General features: G+C 47.2%; 1 protein-coding gene across 4 annotated transcripts in view; it reads left to right on the forward strand.

Moving 5' to 3' along the window:
* Window positions 1-3769: 3769 nt before the first annotated feature.
* The window catches only part of ZNF395 (zinc finger protein 395), a 49503-nt gene continuing 33918 nt past the window's right edge, over window positions 3770-19354 (forward strand). The window contains exons 1-2 of one of the 4 annotated variants that reach the window (XM_055428080.2): window positions 3770-3886; window positions 4179-4280. In XM_055428080.2, coding sequence (XP_055284055.1) covers window positions 4243-4280 — 38 coding nt within the window. In that variant the 5' untranslated portion in view covers window positions 3770-3886; window positions 4179-4242. The other 3 variants (XM_055428085.2, XM_055428086.2, XM_055428083.2) reach the window with 3 other exon arrangements.

Below are 19354 nucleotides of genomic sequence, written 5' to 3' on the forward strand. Positions count from 1 at the left end.
CTGAGCAACTAGAAGGATGGAACTGCCACTTACTGGAATGGGGAGAAGCCGACTGGGAGTGAAACTAGCAGTCTGACTCTGGACATGGACCTTTGAGATAACATCCAAGTGGAGGTGTCAAGTAGATCACTGGTGTTCAGGAAGCCAGGTTAAGTATCAAATGAGGCTCTGGTGGAACCCCAAAACTGAGTTCATTCCATAGGCTGCATCCTGTTCCAAAAATTAATAAATGGTTAGAAAGTCTTCACCCGTCCTGACATCTTCTGGGCATCTGAGGCATGCTTCCAACTAGGAACTGCCTGGACTATGGATGGAAAAGCTCTAGTTACTCCCCAAAGTTCAGCAAGCAGCTCATTATTCACCAGTGTTTATCATGTGCCCACCTCATGCCAGGTACCCTGTGAATGCTGGGTGTTGCATGGAGGCAGGACACACTCCTTGTCTGCATAGGATGTTCAGTACTTTAAAAAAATATTCTTTAATTTATTTGGCTGTGCTGGGTCTTAGTTACGGCACATGGAACCTTCAATCTTTGTTGCAGCATGCGAACTCTTAGTCGTGGCATGTGGGATCTAGTTCCCTGACCAGGGATCAAACTCAGGCTCCCTGCATTGGGAACGTGGAGTCTTAGCCACTGCCAGAGAAGTCCCTAGAATGTTCAGACTTGTGGGAGGTTAGGACAAGGGAATGGAGATTTCGGCATGATGCAGTGTTGAGGGCAAGGTGGGGCGAGTAGAGGTGCTGCTGGACTTAAAGGAGAGGCAGGTAATCCAGTCTTGGGGAGGCCAGAGAAAGTGCTGTCTAAGCCGACTCCTGAAGAATGGGCAGGAATAGTAAGATAAAGAGATGAGAGAGACGGATGGAGAGTATTCGAGGCGGAGAAAACAGCTTGGGTCATGCAATGAGAAAGTCTGTTCAGGCAAAGGACAGAAGTTCAGTTTAGTGTATATAGAGTGCAGAGTGAAGGGGGTGGAGGCAGAGAGAGGCAAGTAGTGGCTGGAGAACTAACTAAGAGCCCCACCAGGAAGGATCTTAATGAGCAATGCTGGGACTTTATTATAAAAGCTACAGGAAGCCTTTGAGGAGTCTGGACCAGAGAAAAGAGGCTGGTGTAAAAGCATGGACTGGAGGGAGGCAAGCCTGGAAACAGTCATCAGGTGATGGGAGACAGTGGCAAGTTCAGATTTACCCTGAAAATCTCCTATGCATGTGTCCATATAATATGAGAAGTGAGAGATAAGTCCTGAGTCTGCTTTGCTGAACCTCTGCTTAATGAGTGGTAAAGAATCCACTTGTCAATGCAGGAGACTTGGGTTCGATCTCTGGGTCAGAAAGGTCCTCTGGAGAAGGAAATGGCAACCCACTCCAGTATTCTTGACTGGGAAATCCCATGGACAGAGGAGCCTGGTGGGCTTACAGTTCATGGGGTCACAATGAGTAGGACATGACTGAGCACAAGCACAGTTCTAACAGCTCTGAGAAGCTAATGACTTTGAAGGGGAGGAGGTACCAGATGACTACATTTTTTTTTTTTTAATGTTTGCTTGTTGTATTTGTTTAGTTTTGACTGCACTGGGTTTTTGTTGCTGTGAGTGGGTTTTCTCTAGTTGTGGTGAGTGGGACTACTCTCCAGTTGCGGTGCTTGGGCTTCTCATTGTGGTGGCTTCTGATGTAGAGTACAGGCCCTAGACCAGAGTTCAGGAGTTGTGGTGCTTGGGCTTAGTTGCCCCAAGGCATGTGGAAACGTCCTGGACCAGGTTCAAGGAATCAAACCGTGTACCCTGTATTGGTAGGTGGGTTCTGAACCACTGGACCACCAGGGAAGTCCCCAGGTGCCTACATTTTAATAGGGGGCCAGGCTATGGGAGAAAGCAAGGGAAGGGCAGTTCTCAGATGGGACAGCCTCCAGGGAGGGTAAGCTCTACTTTGGAGGTAGTGCTGGTGGTTGGGGTTAAGGGGAGGGAGCCAAGATTGGAAACCAACCAGTTATAATCTTTCTAAGCACATCCTGCTTTGTTTCTGGTGTGCTATGGGGTGTGTTCAGGACAGGGCCAGGAGACCGAGTGCCGGGTATGCGTTTGGGAATGGATGTTTGTGAGGGAAAGTTCAGAGTCTGTATTAATGTGCAAAACTCTGGAATGCATACTGACAAGTACATACCTGCAGTCAAAGGGGATATTCATTCAATATATGCAGTAAGAGAGCACATGCCTTTGGACGGCCTGTCTCAAACAGAACAAGCTCTGGGTTTTGTGCAAATTTAGAGACCGGTGGCTCACACTGCACACAGCAGGCACTGACATAGCTGTCAAATGAATGATTGTTTCCGTTTTATTAAAGTTCAATCATTTTCAGAAATATATAGGTTGGGTGACAAGTTTGAACTGGATGTTTTAAGAATAATAAACTCACAGCCAGGCACCGACATCCCTTTACAAAGGGTAGCAGTTTAAAGACTGGAATAGAATTTATATACTACCTAGAGTCCTATCTGGTGTCAAAAGTGTTCACTATTTCATTTCAATCAACAAACATTGGCAGAACACCTCAGCCAGGTAGCACCTGGTGTTGCTGGAAATCAGTTTCCTTACTACCTTGGTCTGGGTGCTGCAATTAAAGCTTAATTATATGCTATCTTGTATTGTTCCTTAATTATTGTGCGTGCATTCATTTACTTCCAACTAGGCTGGATGTCCCTTGGGGGCAGGGACTATTTTATAAATGTCAGGATCAGTGAGGGACTTGGCAGAGAGGTGAATCTGCAGAAGTTGGTAAGCACCAATGGTTTGAAGAGAAAGGGAAACAGAACCGAAAGCTGTTCATGAACTGTGCGTGTGTGCTAAGTTGCTTCAGTCGTGTCCAACTGTGTGTGACCCTATGGACTGTAGCCCGCCAGGCTCCTCTGTCCAAGGGATTCTTCAGGCAAGAATACTGGAGTGGGTTGCCATGCCCTCCTCCAGGGGAACTTCCCAACCCAGGAATCGAACCCGAGTCTCCCACATTGGTAGGTGGGTTCTTTACCACAGGTGCCACCTGGGAAGTACATTTGTGAACTGGAGTAATACATAATACATCAAGATACCTTAATAATAAGGGTGCACACATTGGTTGTTAATGAAGTAGAATATTCCTTTAATAATAAAAAGTAAAATTCAAATCTGCATTTTCCCATTAAGGGGAGGTTTTGCATATTCATGTCATTGCTGTGATCCCCCAAATGCTTTGCTTTCTGTTCTTCTTTTGAATGCAAAAGAAGAATGTTTCCTTGATAAGAAGGAAAAGGGGGAACCAGTCTTTGGTGTATTGTTTGATGGTCGAATCAGCCTATAGCAGGATTTTTCAACAGTGTCACTGTTGACAATTCAGACCAGGTCATTCTTTGCGCTGTGGGGTCGTCCTGTGCCTTGCAGGACATTTAGGAGTATCATTGCCCTATTCCTGTTTAGATGCTGGGAGCACCACTGCTCCCAGGTGTGACAATCAAAAATACTTCCAGACACTGCCAAAATGTCTCTAGGGGGCAAAAGTCACCCCTAGTTGAGCACTGATATCCTTTAGGGACTTTGGAGTTTTTTAAAGGCGATTTTTCTTATGTTAACAAATGGTGGACCATGAGGGAAAGGAAAGAATATTTAGTGTTTCTTTGGTGTGAGCTAGGCACTGTACCCATGTTTTTTATTTCATCTTACAGATAAAGAAACTGAGGTTCAGATAAAAAAAGAACCTGCTGAAAAGCATAAAAGTAGTTCGACAGTAAAATCAGGATTGCAAACCAGGCTTGTCTGACTGCAAAGCCTCTAGTCCTTTCCTGCACACTCCCCACCGTCTCACTGCAAGAAAAACAGGACACTTCAAATTGAAGGTGAACTGACTGCAAACTCAACAAGTAAGTCCAAAAATATTTTAAAACTTTTGGGGGTAGAGGATTGGTTTCTTCTATCCTTTAAATTTACTTGAATATGAATCTATTTGCCCACGCATACAGGCACTAGGGCCCTTCACTACCGTTGTGGCTCTGGTCTTATCTCTGAAAAACACAGAGCAACACAATGGAACAGCTTCAATTCTCCTCGTTACAAATTATACAAAAGCCAGAGCCTAACGGTGCCAAAAGCAACTGGTATTGTTTACATAAGGGCTGAAAGCTAATAGTTAACTTTCTCTCCTGTTAATTCCAGAAACAGTAAAAAAACGCCTCACTTTACAACTACAAACGAGTGAGCTCGAGTAAAATGTCATAAAATGGAGAAGAAAACATTAAAGCAAAGGAAGATGGAAAGGTTGGTTGCAACGTTCACTCCCTCCGGCCTTTCGTTCTCGCTCGGCGGGCCGGGGCTGCGCGGCCTGGGTCTCCATTGCTGCCGCCCAGCGTCCGTCGGTGGCGCCCGGAGCCTGCTGGCGGCCTTTCCCGCCCTGGGGCGAGCTCGGCCTGTCTCGGTGAAGCCGGTCCCAGAGCCCGGCCTGGAAAAACACCAGCGCGAAACTTTGGCTCGGTTGGCGGTTCAAGTAAAAACAGGCAAACACTCAAGTTTGGTTCGGGGCTGCAGCCGCCGGGTGGGATTTGGGGGTGGCGGTGGGGGGAGGCGGGGGGCGTCGCCCCTCGGTCACGTTCAAGTGCGCATGTGCGCGAGGAGTCGCTCGGCACTTATTGAGCGCCCACTGTCTACTGGCGGCCGGGGTGTGCACGCCGGGCGCGCGGCGGGGGCGCGGGCGCGGGTGCGCGCGGCGCCGGGGTCCGGGGCGCGCGCGGGGAGGGCGGCTAGGGGGTGTGTCTCCAGCCTGGCCCCGGCGCTTGCTGGCTGGCGCGCGCCTCCGCTCCCTTCCCGGGCTGGGAATCCGGGCCGGGTTGTGGCCGCGGCCGCGTACGTGAGCGCAGTGTCCCGGAGAGGGAGGGCAGGCCGGCCAGGTGGGCGCGAACGGAGCCTCGGCGGGCGGGCGGCCGCGGCGGAGCGGAGCGGGGCGGTGGGCCGCGCCGGGCGGGCGGGCGGGGGCGGCGGCAGCCGCAGCCCCGAACCGAGCCGAGCTGTCCGAGGGGGAGCTGCCCGGCCCGCGCCGCCACTCGTGGCGGGGCGAGGTGAGCTGCGCGAGGACCTCGCGGCGCTGCAGCCCGGGGACGGGGGGCGGCCCGGGAACTTCCCACGCTCTGCACGCCCGCGGGGGCCGGGCCGGCGGGCCGGGGGGCGGGCGCCGCCGGGGCAGCGGCCGGCCGGGGCGCGGGGGCGCTGCGGCGGTGGCCGCGCCGGCCGGGAGGGGGGCGGCCTCGCGCCCTCCCACCTCCCGCGCGCCGCCTTGTTTATCACGCTCGTCGAGGAATCCCCTCCCCAACTTTGAGCGCCGGTCCGGAGTCGCCTCTCCGCCGGAGGGTGGCCTGCCCCCTCCCTGACCCTTTCCGGCTGGGCGGCAGGCCCAGTCGTGCCGGCGCCCCGCGCGTTCCTGCCCGCTCCGCCGAGCGGCCGGGCGGGCGAGTGCCGGGCTCCGGGACGCGCGGCGTGACACACCCTCCACCTCGGGGGCCGGCCCCCACCCTCCCGGTCCACTTCTGCCCTTCTGTCCACCCCCTGCTTCCTTCTGCGCGCCTTCACCCTGCCTCTCCTCGCCGGCAGCCCGGGGCGCAGGCACTGAGGGCTTGTGGGGTGCCCGGGTGGGGGCCTGAACGGGGAGTTTGTCGTGTGCAAACAGTTTCCAAGGCAGCGTTTTCTTCCCTGCCTGGGAGTTCGGGGCTCAGCGCCTTCATTTTAGGACGGACTCAGAAATCTAAAGAAGCTCACCTGCCAGGGGACGAGGGGGTTCCGTTGCCTCTTGGTTTCAGACGGCCTTGGCCAATGCCCGGTGACTTTGGAGAGCTTCCTGCAGGCGAGCGTTCTCCAGATGTCAGGCAGCCAGGTGCAGGGGTTACCTGCAGGCCACCGATCCGTTCTTTACACCCCATATGGTGCGTTTTGCCTGCAAGTGGTCAACAGGTATCCAAGGCCTTTTTGACATCCTCATAAGGTTTTCTGTAAATAGAGATTCCGGGTCCCAGGACACTCAAAACACCAGAAAACAGCAATTAAGTTCAATTCCATAGGTACCTTTGGGGGACTGCAGGCCTTCTCAGCACCATGCCAGGCTGTCTGGGAGAGAGCACCCAAGGAAAGGTGGAAGTGATTTGAGAGCTCAAGTTCCAATTAATATACTCTGACTGCCTGAGTGACTAAATGATGGGGGACAGGGGGACTGTCAAAGGCAAGGTCAGAGCTGGGGACTGGACTTAGAGTCCTAAGTTATGAAGTCAATTATGCACGTCGAAAATAACTCTGGCAAAGGCCAGAGGTAGGGGAGGAAGAAGTAACAGGTGTGAGAGGTCAGAAAGGGATTGCATATTGGAGGAGAAGAGGTTCAGACAGGTATTCAGTGAGGAGAATGTAAAAGATACAGGAGATGATTCCCTCCAGGGTTTATCATCTCAGAGGGGAGACAGAAAGACTTGAGCATGGGAAATAAGGCTTCAAGATAGGGCACAATTACCTGTCAAGCTGCAAAGTGTAGAATAGATGCTGTTGGAGTTCAGAGAAGGAATAGGGTAGGAATCACAGAACTGTTTTCCCAGAGACCCTTCAGGTGGGCCACAAGGTGCAAACGGACATGACTTTCCTGAGAGACAGGAGATATCCTTGGTCAGACCTGGGGATGTTTCTTGAGCAGTAGGAGTAAAGATGGGGAAGGACAATGATGGAGGTTGTAAACATCCTAGAAGGCCAGGCTGAGACTTTACTCTGTGTGTACTGGGGAGACAGTCAAGGTTTCTGAGCCAGAGAGTGATGTCACGAGAGGGTCTTTGGAAAGATTTTGAAAAGTAATGTTGTTTAGTCTGACTTTTTGCGACCCCATGGACTGTAGCCCTCCTCCAGGCTCCTCGGTCCATGAGATTTTCCAGGCTAGAATACTGGAGTAGGTTGCCATTTCCTCCTCCAGGGGAACTTCCTGACCCAGGGATCAAACCTGTGTTGACCCCGAGTCTCCTGCATTGGCAGGCAGATTCTCTGCTGCTGAGCCACCAGGGAAGACCTTTGAAAAGTTATGTTACGAGACAAATTAGTAGGCTGTTAACAGTTGTGGAATGCTGAGGATTTGGACTGGGGTAACTGGAAATACAAAAGTGGATGAGTTTTAGAAGCATTACGGTTTAAATAATCTGTTGACAGGGGCAGGGTGAAGGAGGAGATGAATGCAAATTAATTCTTTGTGGAAATTGATTACACGCCAGGGCCTTGGAGCTGCTGTGCTTGGTAACTGGAGAAATCGGAAATGTGTGTTTTGTAGAGAAGTAATTGATACTAGGGCTGCAGAGAAGTTTCTTTTGTTTGCTAAGAAGTTGAAACATAGGTATCCTGCTAGCAACTGCAGCCCTGAGATTGGTGGGAAACCAGGGTGTATAGGGTGGGAAAGGCTGCTGGAGCCAGGGGACAGAAGGCACTCTGATGAGTGTCTTCCTGGTCATGGGGGGTGCAGTAGAGGATGTTGGTGAGGGGATCTGGGGTCTGAGTTGGAAGGCTTTGTTCTATCTTGCCATTCAGATGACATCACCTGGTCCTGAACCTGAAGTTAGCAAAGCAGCTCAGAGGAATTGAGGCTCCAAGGAATATGGACACTTTTTCTTCTAACTGGGAGGGAGGGATTGGAGAATGGTGGGAACCGGAATGGAATTCACTAAGCACATAAATTGCTGGACTTTGAAACGTGTTGAGTTTTGCTCTCAACAGAGACCTTCAGTCTAGTCCTAGTGTCCCACTGCAGGTGTGCGTGGGGGAAGCAACAAGACAAGGGGACAGCCAGATGACCTAAAAGAGGAAGGAGGAAATTTTGGACCCAAATGTGGGATAGTGCCTTTTCCAGGGCCAGGTTCCTCCTAACTGGAGCCCTAGCCGGGTCGCAGGAAGCCAGCCACCTGCCTGTCTGCAGAGGGTGCTTCTCCTGAGCTCTGAATTCTGCTTTTCTGTTGCAAGGCTGAGCAAGAGTGATTTACTGAACAAATTCCCCAAGCCTCAACTTGCAACATCCCAGGGCTGGTGAATTTGAAGGATATGATTGCACAGAGTTGCAGAATGAGTGACAATGTAATTGCAGCTACTTAGTCTCCTTCTTCCTCTGAGATGCAGGATCAATGAATTAGCAGGGCAAACTGGCTCATATGGGGAGAGGTGGCCATCAGATTTTTTTTTTTTTTTAGGGAATATATGACTGTCAAAAAAAAAAAATGTTACATGGAGCACCGCTAGAACTAATCTACTGATTACAGAACAGTGTTTTCTACACTGTTTCAACCATGACCTACATTAAGAAATAAAATTTACATCATAAACTAGTACACCCAATCATGTATGTAAAAACCTAATTTAAGTTCATGAGTACTACCTCTTTTGCTTGGTGCAATCTCCTCTGATATTTTTATTTAATGAATTTTTATTGGAGTATCGTTGATTTACAATGTTGTTTTTCAGGGTACAGCAGAGTGAATCAGTTATTCATATACATACATCCACTCTTTCGTAGCTCCTTTTCCCATATGGATCATTACAGAGTTGCATAGAGGTTCCTGTGCTATACGGTAGCTTCTTGTTAGTTCCTGATGGCTCAGTGGCTAATGAATCCGCCTGCAACGCAGGAGACACAGGAAACACGAGTTTGATCCCTGGCTTGGAAAGATTCTCTGGAGGAGGAAATGGCAACCCACTCCCGTATTCTTGCCTGGGAAATCCCATGGACAGTGGAGCCTGGTGGGCTACAGTCCATGGGGTCGCAGAGAGTTGGACACAACTCAGCACAGCACAGTGTGTATATGTCAATCTCAATCCTGATACTTTTATTTTCTGTTCTATTACTTTTCATTTACAAATGCTTATTGTCTTCCACCAAGTCAACATAATGAGTCTGTAATGGATCATAACTCACAGTTAGGAAAACAGTTAAAGAGCATTTTCACATCGAAAAAGTATTGAGTAAACTGCTTCTGTGCAGAGCGCCTCTGATTAGTGCTGAAGGTGGAAGGAAGCATGAGGAAGGGACTGAAAGTTTACAGGCTCCATGAGAGATAAGGTCTGCCTGTGATTAAGGAGCAAGGCAAGGTGATGCAATGCCAAGATGAAAAATAAGTAGCCACAGGGTACAAGGGAAGGAGCTATGCTTGTGTGACTTGGAAAAAACTTCTGAAATAGGGAAGGAAGTCTGGGGTGATTCCTTTGTGGTAGTTCATGGTGCCTCACAGGTAGGAGGTTTATCACTATGATGCTGCACAGGTGGGAGCCCGCGGCCAGGGGTTAGGGGTGTACACAGTGTGCAGAAGAGGTCCTTGTGAAAGAGGAGGGAGCAGTCAGACTGGAAAGGTTGGTTAGGATCAAAGGGTAGTGGAGGGGTTGTAAACAGGAGGCCCGAAGAATGTGTTCAGTTTGCAGACTGGGGTTGTCCCTGGGAGGTTTTCTGCCCCACAGAGGTTTTCAAAAATCAGGAGCAGTCCAGATAAACCTCTGAAGTTGGAACTCTCTTAAAAAGTCAGATCAGGCTGGCCTGTGCAACTGAGTGGCAGCTGACCCCTGGAGATGGGAGACAGCACCACCCTTGTGGGGGAGGGTGGGCCGACAGCCATTCAGGTTCCCCTGCTCTCCGCTGCTTTAATCCAGTTGATATCAGTTCCCTGCTCAGCTCTGCAGGCCTTTGGGTTTGTGACCTGAGTTTCCAAGAGACTCAGAGGCCAAGGAGGGAATTTGGGATTGCCACCAGAGGATTCGGGTAGGAGTGTGACACTGAATTTGAGAGCTTTGTGTGCAGATGACTTATTTGAGGCTTGTCAGTAGTATTTTTTGAGTTGCTGCCGGCTGGCACTTTGAAATATTTTCCTGATGATTGGAATGGTACTAATTAGAGATGGCCTTGGACTATATTCTCTGGTGAGGCCGGTTTCTAGTGGCCCCCAGGATCTCTCAGTTCTCCCCCTTTCCACTTCTGGCTGGCCTGGTTAGATGGTGACTCCTGGCACGTACTTTCTGGGAACCATGTTGAGGTAATAATTTGGTGAGATGTGAGTCACAAGTGCCATTTGACATTGGGTTCTCAGGAGCTTTGGTTCTGTGAGTCAATAATAAAGAAATGGTAAAGGAGACGGTGTCATTTCTTCTCTTAAATCCTTCCTAGGGTGGTCTCGGAGGTGGGCTTCCAGGACCCAGAGACTGATAATCCAGGATGCATAATGACTATATAATAATTGGTTCAAGACCAGGTATGAGTGCAAATGACTCCTAGAAAACTAGGGGGTCCATAAGTACCCGTGATTGACAGTCCATCCCCGGGGGAAGCCACAGGTGACAGGGACTGAAGAGCCACCCTGCTTTTTACAGATGTGCGGCCTATTTTAAAATACAGTTTTTAAGAAAATCTCTTTATTGAGGACTGTATTGCGTCTGTGTTGCTGTGTGGGCTTTCCTCTAGTTTCAGCGAGCGGGGGCTACTCTCTAGCAGTGGTGCTCAGGCTTCTCATTGCGGTGGCTTTTCCTGTTGGGGAGCAAGGGCTGGAGGACCAGTGGGCTTCAGTAGTTGCTGCGTGTGGTCTCAGTAGTTGAGGCTCCCAGGCTCTGGAGCACAGGCTCAGTAGCTGTGGCGCACGGGCTTAGCTGTGCTGCCCATGTGGGATCTTCCTGACCCAGGGATTGAACCAGTGTCTCCTGCATTAGCAGGTGGATTCTTTACCACTGAGCTACCAGAGAAGCCCCTAAAATACAGTCTTTGTAAAAAAAAAAAAAAAGTTGAAATACTTTTTGCCAAATTGCTTAAAAATACGTGACCATAGGATGCAAGGATAACCAGAAGTCTGCCGAATCATATCAAATTAAAACCCATTTCCTGCTTTTTTAAAAATAAGTGTCCAATGCCCCTCTTTCACTTTATATCTTCATTTATTTATTTACTGGCCACATTAGAGCTCAGTTGCAACACGGAGTCTTTCATTGCATTGTGTGGGCTCCAGAACGCCTGTGGGCTCACTAGTTGTAGTGCGAGGGCTTCTCTAGATACAGCACGTGGGGTTTTAGCTCCCCAAGCAGGGTTGGAACCCGAATTCCCTGCATCGGAAGGTGGATTCTTAACCACTGGACCACCAGGGAAGTCCCCCATTTCCTGTTTTATATAACGGCTCAGTTACTACATCAGAGAAGCCATGTGTCAGCTATGGTACACTTTGGCTTTAGTAAAGTATTTATCAGTTTCTCTAGGTAGGATGGTCCATATAAAATAAGTGGTGGAATGTGGGCTGGGTGGTGGTATTAATTTAATTTGACAGTTGTATGCAAAAACTTAATTAGTGGCACTGAGTCAGCCTGGAAAGGGGTCTAAAAATGAGTGCCATAGGGTTCTATTCTTGGCGTTAAGCTGTTCATCATTTGTTTCCATCATTGTGGATGAAGATACAGAAGGTATATTTGTCAGCATTGTTGACAGTGTAGAGGTGGGAGGAACTGCTTATTTAGTAGATAAACCAGGATTCAGAGATATACAGAATGAGGGCTCAAATTTAAAGAACAAATTCCGTAAGGGATAAATGTAAAGTCTGATTTAGTTTTTAAATTTTGAATTTTAATGCTTATACGTTCTGGTAAGATAATCCCCCTCCTGGAGACCACGTCCCAAATGTACATGATGTTTTGTACACAGAGATTATTCGGAGTGTTTTTTCTTAAACGATAATGAAAAATTGGAAACACCCCCAGTAGTGTGACTGGGCAGGAAGTAATCCATAAGTGATTCTGATGGATGTGTCTTCATCATGGAATATTACAGCATTAAAAATCATGTTTAGGAACATTTTAAAATAACATGGACAGATGTTTCTGCGAAAAGTTAAGGAGCATCTACAGTGTGATTTCAAATCTTTTTAAGTTTTTTTGAAAGTAGTTCTACTTATTCTGGATGTGCCGGGTCTTTGCTGCCGCTCGTGGGCTTTTCCCTCGTTGCAGCGAACGGGGGCTCCTCCGCAGTTGTGATGTGCGGGCTTCTCGTGGTGGGGGCTTCCGTGTTGTGTCGCACGGGCTCGAGGGCACGCAGGCTTCAGCAGCTGCAGCAATAGTTGAGCAATAGTTGAGCAGCAATAGTTGAACTATTGAGCAGTATGCTCAGTAGTTGTGGCACACAGGTTTAGTTGCTGCAAGGCATGTGGGATCCTCCCGGATCAGGGATCGAACCTGTGTTTCCTGCGTTGGCAGGCGGAATCTTTGCCACTGAGCCACCCAGGAAGCCCCTGTGATTTCAGATCTTAAAATAAAAAAGTGTATAGAAAATGACTGGAAGGAAGTATTCCAATAATTCTAATACCAAAATACTAATATTGGTTACTTCTAGATAGATGAGTTGAGTGACTTTTTTTTTAATGTTTTAAGTTTGCTATTTATATTTTTTATAGGGTGTATGTATGTCACAGTGGGAAAAACACTCCCATATATATATTTTTAAAAATATACTTTATTTTCTCGAGCAGTTTTATATTCACAGCGAAATTGAGAGGAAGATACAGAAATTTCCGACATACTCCTTGCCCCTCACATGCATAGCCTCTCCAGCCATCAACATCCCCCACCAGATGGTACATTTGTTGTAACTGATGAACCTACGCTGACAATTACTAATCACCCAAAATCCATAGTTTATATTAGGATATTCTGATTTTGGACAAATGTATCCACTATTACAGTATCATATAGAGTATTTTCACTGCCCTAAAATCCTCTGTGCTCAGCCTGTTCATCCATCCCTCTTCCTAACCCCAGGTAGCCCCGTTTATTTTTACTGGCTCCACAGTTTTGCTTTTTCTAGAATGTTGTATCATCGGAATTGTACAGTGTGTTGTCTTTTCAGATTGTCTTGTGTCACTCGATAATATGCATCTAATCTTCCTCCATATCCTTTCCTGGCTTGGTAGTAAGATTCTTTTCAGCATTTCTTTTTAGCACTGAATAATATCCCATTATCTGGATATAGCACAGTGTATTTATCTGTTCACCTTGGTTGCTTCCAAGTATGGGCAGTCATTATGAATGAAGCTGCTGTAAACATCTGTGTGCAGGTTTTCATGTGGATGTAATTTTTCAGCTCCTTTGGATAAATACCAAGGAATGCAACTGCTGAATCGTATGGTAAGAGAGTGTTTAGTTTTGGAAGAAATCACCAAACTGTTTTCCAAAGTGGCTGCTCCACTTTGCATTCCCACCAGCAATAAATGAGAGTTCCTGTTGCTCTGTATCCTCACCAGCATTTGGCGTTGTCAGTTATCTGGATTTTGGCCATTCTCATCGGTGGGTAGCGGTATCATTTTAATTTGCATTTCCCTAATGACTTGTGAGCACATCTTTTCATGTGCTTTTTTGGTTATCTGTATGTCTTCTTTGGTGAGGAATCTGTTAAGGTTTTTGGCTCGCTTTTTAACATTGAGTTGTTTGCTTTCTTACTGTTGTGTTTTAAGAGTTCTTTGTATAGTATGGATGATAGTCCTTTATCAGATGTGTCCTTTGCAAATATTTTCTCCCAGCCTGCGGTTTGTCTCTTGACTCTCCTGAGCACTGTTTTTGAAAAACATTTTATGGTTCAGGGGCAGGATGGGGTAAAGGCAGATGATTCATTCCGTGACTAATCTGGAGTTATTTACCTGCCATGTGTCAAGCACTGACTGGAGTCACCAAAGAAGACTCAATCTCTGACCTGAATTTGATGATCTGATTGAAAGCAGGAGACCAGCAGTCAAACAGACAAGCACAGTGTGGCCCCAGTGGCCCTCCAGGTGCCAAGGAGGGGACAGATCATGTGGGGAAAAGTTTGAGATTGTTCTGTTGTTCACAAGTTTAATGGGAGCCCCGAGTAACATGAGGCTTTTTTAGACGTTAGTGTTAGTTGCTCAGTCGTGTCTGACTCTTTGCGACCCCATGGACTGTAGCCCACAAGGCCCCACTGTCCATGGAATCCTCCCGGCAAGAATACTGGAGTGGGTAGCCATTCCCTTCTCTAGGGGGAATCTTCCCAACCCAGGAATCAAACCCTGGTCTGCTGCCTTGGCAGGCAGATTCTTTACCATCTGAGCCACTGGGCAAGCACTATTTTAGAATTCAAATCCTGTTCATAACTGAATCAGAAATTCATCAGTCCAATCACAGGATCTGGTTTTAATGACATTAAAACCAGATAATTAACTCACTAATGTCAAGACCATGCTGGTCTTGTGACATCTGGACCACTGTGGGGCTATGATTTAAAGGAAACATGAACAAAGAAGACTTTACCCACAGGAAGGAGACTGGGGTGCTGTGGGATTAGAAATGACAGGAGTATACTCAGGGGCGTGGGTACCCAGTAGAGCTTTAAAATATTTTCATGGTTATTGACTTTTTCATTTCTGCTCCTCGTGTTAGAATATGACCAATGGATGGGACAATTACTTTATCCTCTCTGGCTTCAGATTCTTCCTCTGTAGAATGATTGCTTTACGTGATTCCTTACCTGTTGAATGATTACACTGAAGGTGATGAGCTTTAAGGTTCCTTTAAACCATAAAGACTGGGAGACCAGATTTCAGTTCTGTCGGAAAAGGAATTTTTTTTTAATTTGATTTTTTTATTTAGCTGTGCCAAATCTCAGTTGCGGCACACAGAATCTTTGATCCTTTTTGCCATGCAGGATCTTTAGTTCCGACATTTGAACTCTTAGTTGCAGCATGTGGGATCTAGTTCCCTGACCAGGGGTCAAACCCCTGCACTGAGAGTGTGGAGTCTTAGCCACTGGACCATCAGAGGAATTTTCTAGTTGGCAGGTCTGACAAACAGTGGTAATGTCTTCCCATGGAGTAGTGAGCTCCCCATCATTGGAGGTATTCAACTTGGCCTGAATGCTGTGGATTAAGGGTGCTGTAGAAGAGAACAAGAATTAGGCTGGCTTCCAAAGTCCTTTCCAATTCTTAGGTTATTGTGTGACTTGTCAAAGCTGAAAGACAATGTGAAATAAGGATATACCTCTAATTGTACAGTACTAGGGTCAACATCATTATTGTAAGCTTTTTAGAAAATGTTAATAAGTGGGTCCCAACATTTTCAAGAAATCCGCTGGGGTAATTTTAGAAAGGAAGAAGAGAACTATTGAGTGGTGTCTCAGGAGTCAGTTTGTGGCCAGGACTGCTGAAAATTGAATTTTGTCTTTAGGAAGACCGAGAAGACAGAGGTGGAGTGGAGATGGCAAATAACAATAAACAAAGTGTGTTGACATATGGAAGACTAACGTGTTTTTTGGGCAGTTGTATTCAGTATAGTGAATGAATCAAGATGGGGGCCTTCAGTTGACTCCTGGGGTCCTCTGCTTGGCTGGGGAGGACCTGGAAGTGTCCTTGACTGTCTCCTTCCCCATGGTTTCCAGGCAGATTTATATTACCAGGTTACTGTTACTGTGCTCAGTCACTCGATCGTGTCCGACTCTTTGTGACCCCACGGACTACAGCCCGCCAGGCTCTTCTGTCCATGGGAATTCTCCAAGGAAGAATACTGGAGTGGGTTGCCATTTCCTTCTCCTGGGGATCTTCTGGACCCAGAGATCGAACCTCGAACCCAAGTCACCTGCATTGCAGGCTGATTCTTTACCATCTGAGTTGCCTGGAAGGCCCTCAGCACGTTAAATGCCATCCTGACACCAGGGATGAGTCTGACCCTTGTGGCTGCTCTGTGAATCTAGTGACAGTGACAGCAAGGAACAGATAAAGAAACTTTGGGGTGGGATTTTCCAGAAATGCATATGTTAGTGTTATTTTATATTAGACAGTAAATTTGTGATTTGAGTAAACGTTTTTGTTTTCACTTTTTTTTTATTTGTTGCTTCCGTGTGGAAGTTTAATTTTGCCTAAATTTTACTTAAATATATGGTTTATTTAGAATCCGCTCTGGTTAAACGTTTTAGATTTTCTTGCTGGTATTTTTGGATTCCTTTTGTTGGGAGCACTGTCAGGGATAACTCACATAGCAAATGTTTCTCAGAAATTCCGCAAGGAGAATAGAGGTTTATCTCATCTTTTGGAGAAGAATGCAAGATTTATGTCACCAGGCCATTCATGCCTGCCTTTTGGCATTTGAAACAATCAGTATTAGGCAAGAAAGTGCTTTTTTAAAAATTTTATTTTTTGGCTGGACTGAGTCTTTGCGGCTATGCAGGCTTTTCCCTTGTTGAGACGGGTGGGGGCGCTGTCCAGTCGCGGTCCGCGGGCTTCTCGTCGCAGCGGCTTCTCTTGTTGCGGAGCGTGGGCTCTATGGTTCGGCGGCTTCAGCAGTTGCGGCTCCCAGGCTCTAGAGCACAGGCTCTGTAGTTGTGGCGTGTGGGGTTAGTTGCTCCCAGGCACGTGGAGTCCTCCTGGACCAGGGATTGAACCTGTGTCCCCTGCATTGGCAGGCAAATGCTTTACCTTTGAGCTGCCAGGGAAGCCCGAAAGTGCTTTCCTCATGTGGAATAATTTCGGGGTGCATACCTAGGGGGGCGTCAGTTTTAGATGTATGTGAAAAGTACAGACAGAACTCTGAGAACTGAAGTGGGAAATCTCTGTGCGTTTGATGATGAAGGGCTCAGGCCGCCTTTATCTCAGCATCACTTGGATCTCACACAGTATATGGCACATCGACTGCACTTGTTGAGTTGCTCGGAATCAGTTCCCTGGGCCACATAACAGTGAGTATGGGAAAAACTTAGGCTATCAGATTTTGTTTTTTTTTTTTTAAGGAAAAACACGATAAGAAATAACAGCTCTCAGCCGTTTTTGTCCTTTGAGTATTAGGAAGCCGTAAAACTCTTTTAGTAAAAACAACCACACTGGGTGGCTGTTTTTCAAAGCGCAGCGGGGCGGGGGAGTGGTGGTGGTGGTGGAATGAAAACCTCCCTGTCCTCTTTCTATTTTTCTTCTCCAGCCGAACACGACTTGCTCCTGGTTTGCCGTTCTTAAATTCCTGTGTCCTCTCTCCATTTTAATCTTGCTATCTATTTTTATGGTGACTGTCGCCATGGTACTTGTGCACTTTTCATTGCCCAGCAGAGATTTCAGATAGCTCATAGGACAGCTCAGAGTTCTGCTGCAGCCAGGGAGAAACGGTGCTGGGGCAGTTTTCTTTTTAAATTGAGGTGTAATTTGCATACAGTGGAATGCTCAGATCTGAACTGTGCCGTTTGATCAGTTTTGACAAATGCTTCCCGAGACAGAACCTTTCTATCACCTCCGAGGTGTTCTTGTGACCTTTTTGAGTGAATCCTCACTGCAACCAGAAGGACCACAACTCTGATTTCTAAGACCCTAGGCTAGTTTGGGTGACCCTAGGTCCTTAATAATAGACTTTTGTGTTTCTATGGACTTTTCGCGTGGCGTTTTGAGGAGGTGGAGAGTATGTGTGTTTGTTTAAAAGATCAGCGTTTTGTGTGATTAGGGGGTCCCCAGAAGTAAATGAGATTTTGGAGCTTGTCTGATGTGGTGGTCAGCTTCTTCCTTCTCATGAACCCATGGGATCGGAATTGATGTTAGAAATCCTGATTCCTAGATGGAAGGGTCTGAAGCACAGCTGGTTGGCTAGGGGCCCTGGTGTGGATTACGTGTGGTTGGGTGAGCACTGCCATTATGGGCAAGTCTGTGTGTGTGTGAGTGAGTGTGTAATGTTGGACAGCTGGAATACTCAACTCGAACAACTGAAATCTTTCCTAGGACATCCCTTTATATTACCCAGAAGCCCTCTGACATGCTTTTCTCATTTTTTCTTGCCTCTTCCTTGTATGCATTGAACCATCCACAGAGTCACAGAGTTGGGATTCTAATACTTAAAGTAAGGTCTGTGTTGCACAGCCCATTGCTTTGCACCACTCTGCTTTCAGCCTCCGAGGGAACTGTATGGCAGATTTAGGTAGAAATTGCCCCCAAACAGGACTGAAATGTACAGAACAAGGTCAGTTTCTTTTTTTTTTTTTTAATCACTTGGTGAAATGCAATTTTCATTATACAAGTAGTACATGAACACATTCTCTGTAGGAAAAAAAAAAAGGCAAACCTTCCAGAGCAAAACCAAATCTTCCTTAACAACCACTTGTAATCCCAGTCCTTCCCCAGAGGTTAACCACTGTTACGAGTTTGTTGGTGTTCTCAGATGCTTAACATACTTACATTTATACCTGTAGAACTGAAAAAAAAGTGCACTGCAAGTAGTGCTGTGTTCCCCCCACCCCCCTTCCATCTTGGCGATGGCTTTCTGTCACTGTGGATAGGTCTCACAGATTTTAACTCCTGCAGAACCTTCCTTAAACCATTGTTTTTGGGCTTCCCAGGTGGCGCTAGTGTAAAGAACCTGCCTGCCAGTGTGGAAGACATGAGAGATGTGGGTTTGATCCCTCGGTGGGGAAGATCCCCTGGAGAAGGGAATGGCAGCCCACTGCAGTATTCGCCTGGAGAATCCCATGGACAGAGGAGCCTGGTGGGCTACAGTCTATGGGGTCACAAAGAGTTGGACATGACTGAAGCGACTTAGCACACACCCAAACAGTTGTTTAATTTAGCCTAATTGATGGCCATTGAAGGTATTTCCAAACCCCCTACTGATACAAATGCTGTTACAGTAAATATGGCCAGACATGCCTGTTTGTCACGCATGGGACCATGAGAAAGGGGACTTGCTGGGTAACAGGGTACTTTAATTTTTATTTTTGTATTTATTTATTTGGCTGTGCTGGGTCTCAGTTGTGGCGTGTGGAATCTTTAGTTGAGGCACATGGGATCTAGTTCTTTGACCAGGGCTGGAACCCGGGCCCCCTGCATTGGGAATGCGGAGTCTTAGCCACTGGACAACCAGGGAAGTCCTGATACTTTAATTTTAAAAAATAATAAAGACAGGGTCATTTCTGAGCTTAGGCATGATGTAGGCCAGAAGTTCTTCGGGTGGGCTCAGACACAAAGCAGTTGTTTTCTAAGAATGGGGCAGGCCCCAGGGTGTGCGAGTATACAGTTTGGCTGGGAGGCTGGGTGTTGGGGAGAATCTGTTGAACCCCATAGTCAGTTGGGTCTGGTTCCCCGAGGACTTTGACCAGTGTGTTGGACAAGAATCACTGGATGGGTGAGCAGCAGTGGTGGCCCCTAGATGGTAAGTTCTAAACCTAGTTCACTCCCTGGCTGGAGACCTTCAACCCATCTGTGATGGTTCTCTATCCATCTTCAGAATACAAAGTGTGGCTTCAACACGCAAGCTAAGGATCAGGCCTGTGGAAGCATTTTTGTGTTCTTAAAACAAAATCTAGAACACTGTCTGTGTTACTCCTGTTAGCAGTTCCATTGTGCTTGGAGAAGGAT

Source organism: Moschus berezovskii, chromosome 7, assembly GCF_049115385.1.
Source record: "Moschus berezovskii isolate FMDL1 chromosome 7, NW_MosBer_1.0, whole genome shotgun sequence".
NCBI classification, from domain to species: domain Eukaryota; kingdom Metazoa; phylum Chordata; class Mammalia; order Artiodactyla; family Moschidae; genus Moschus; species Moschus berezovskii.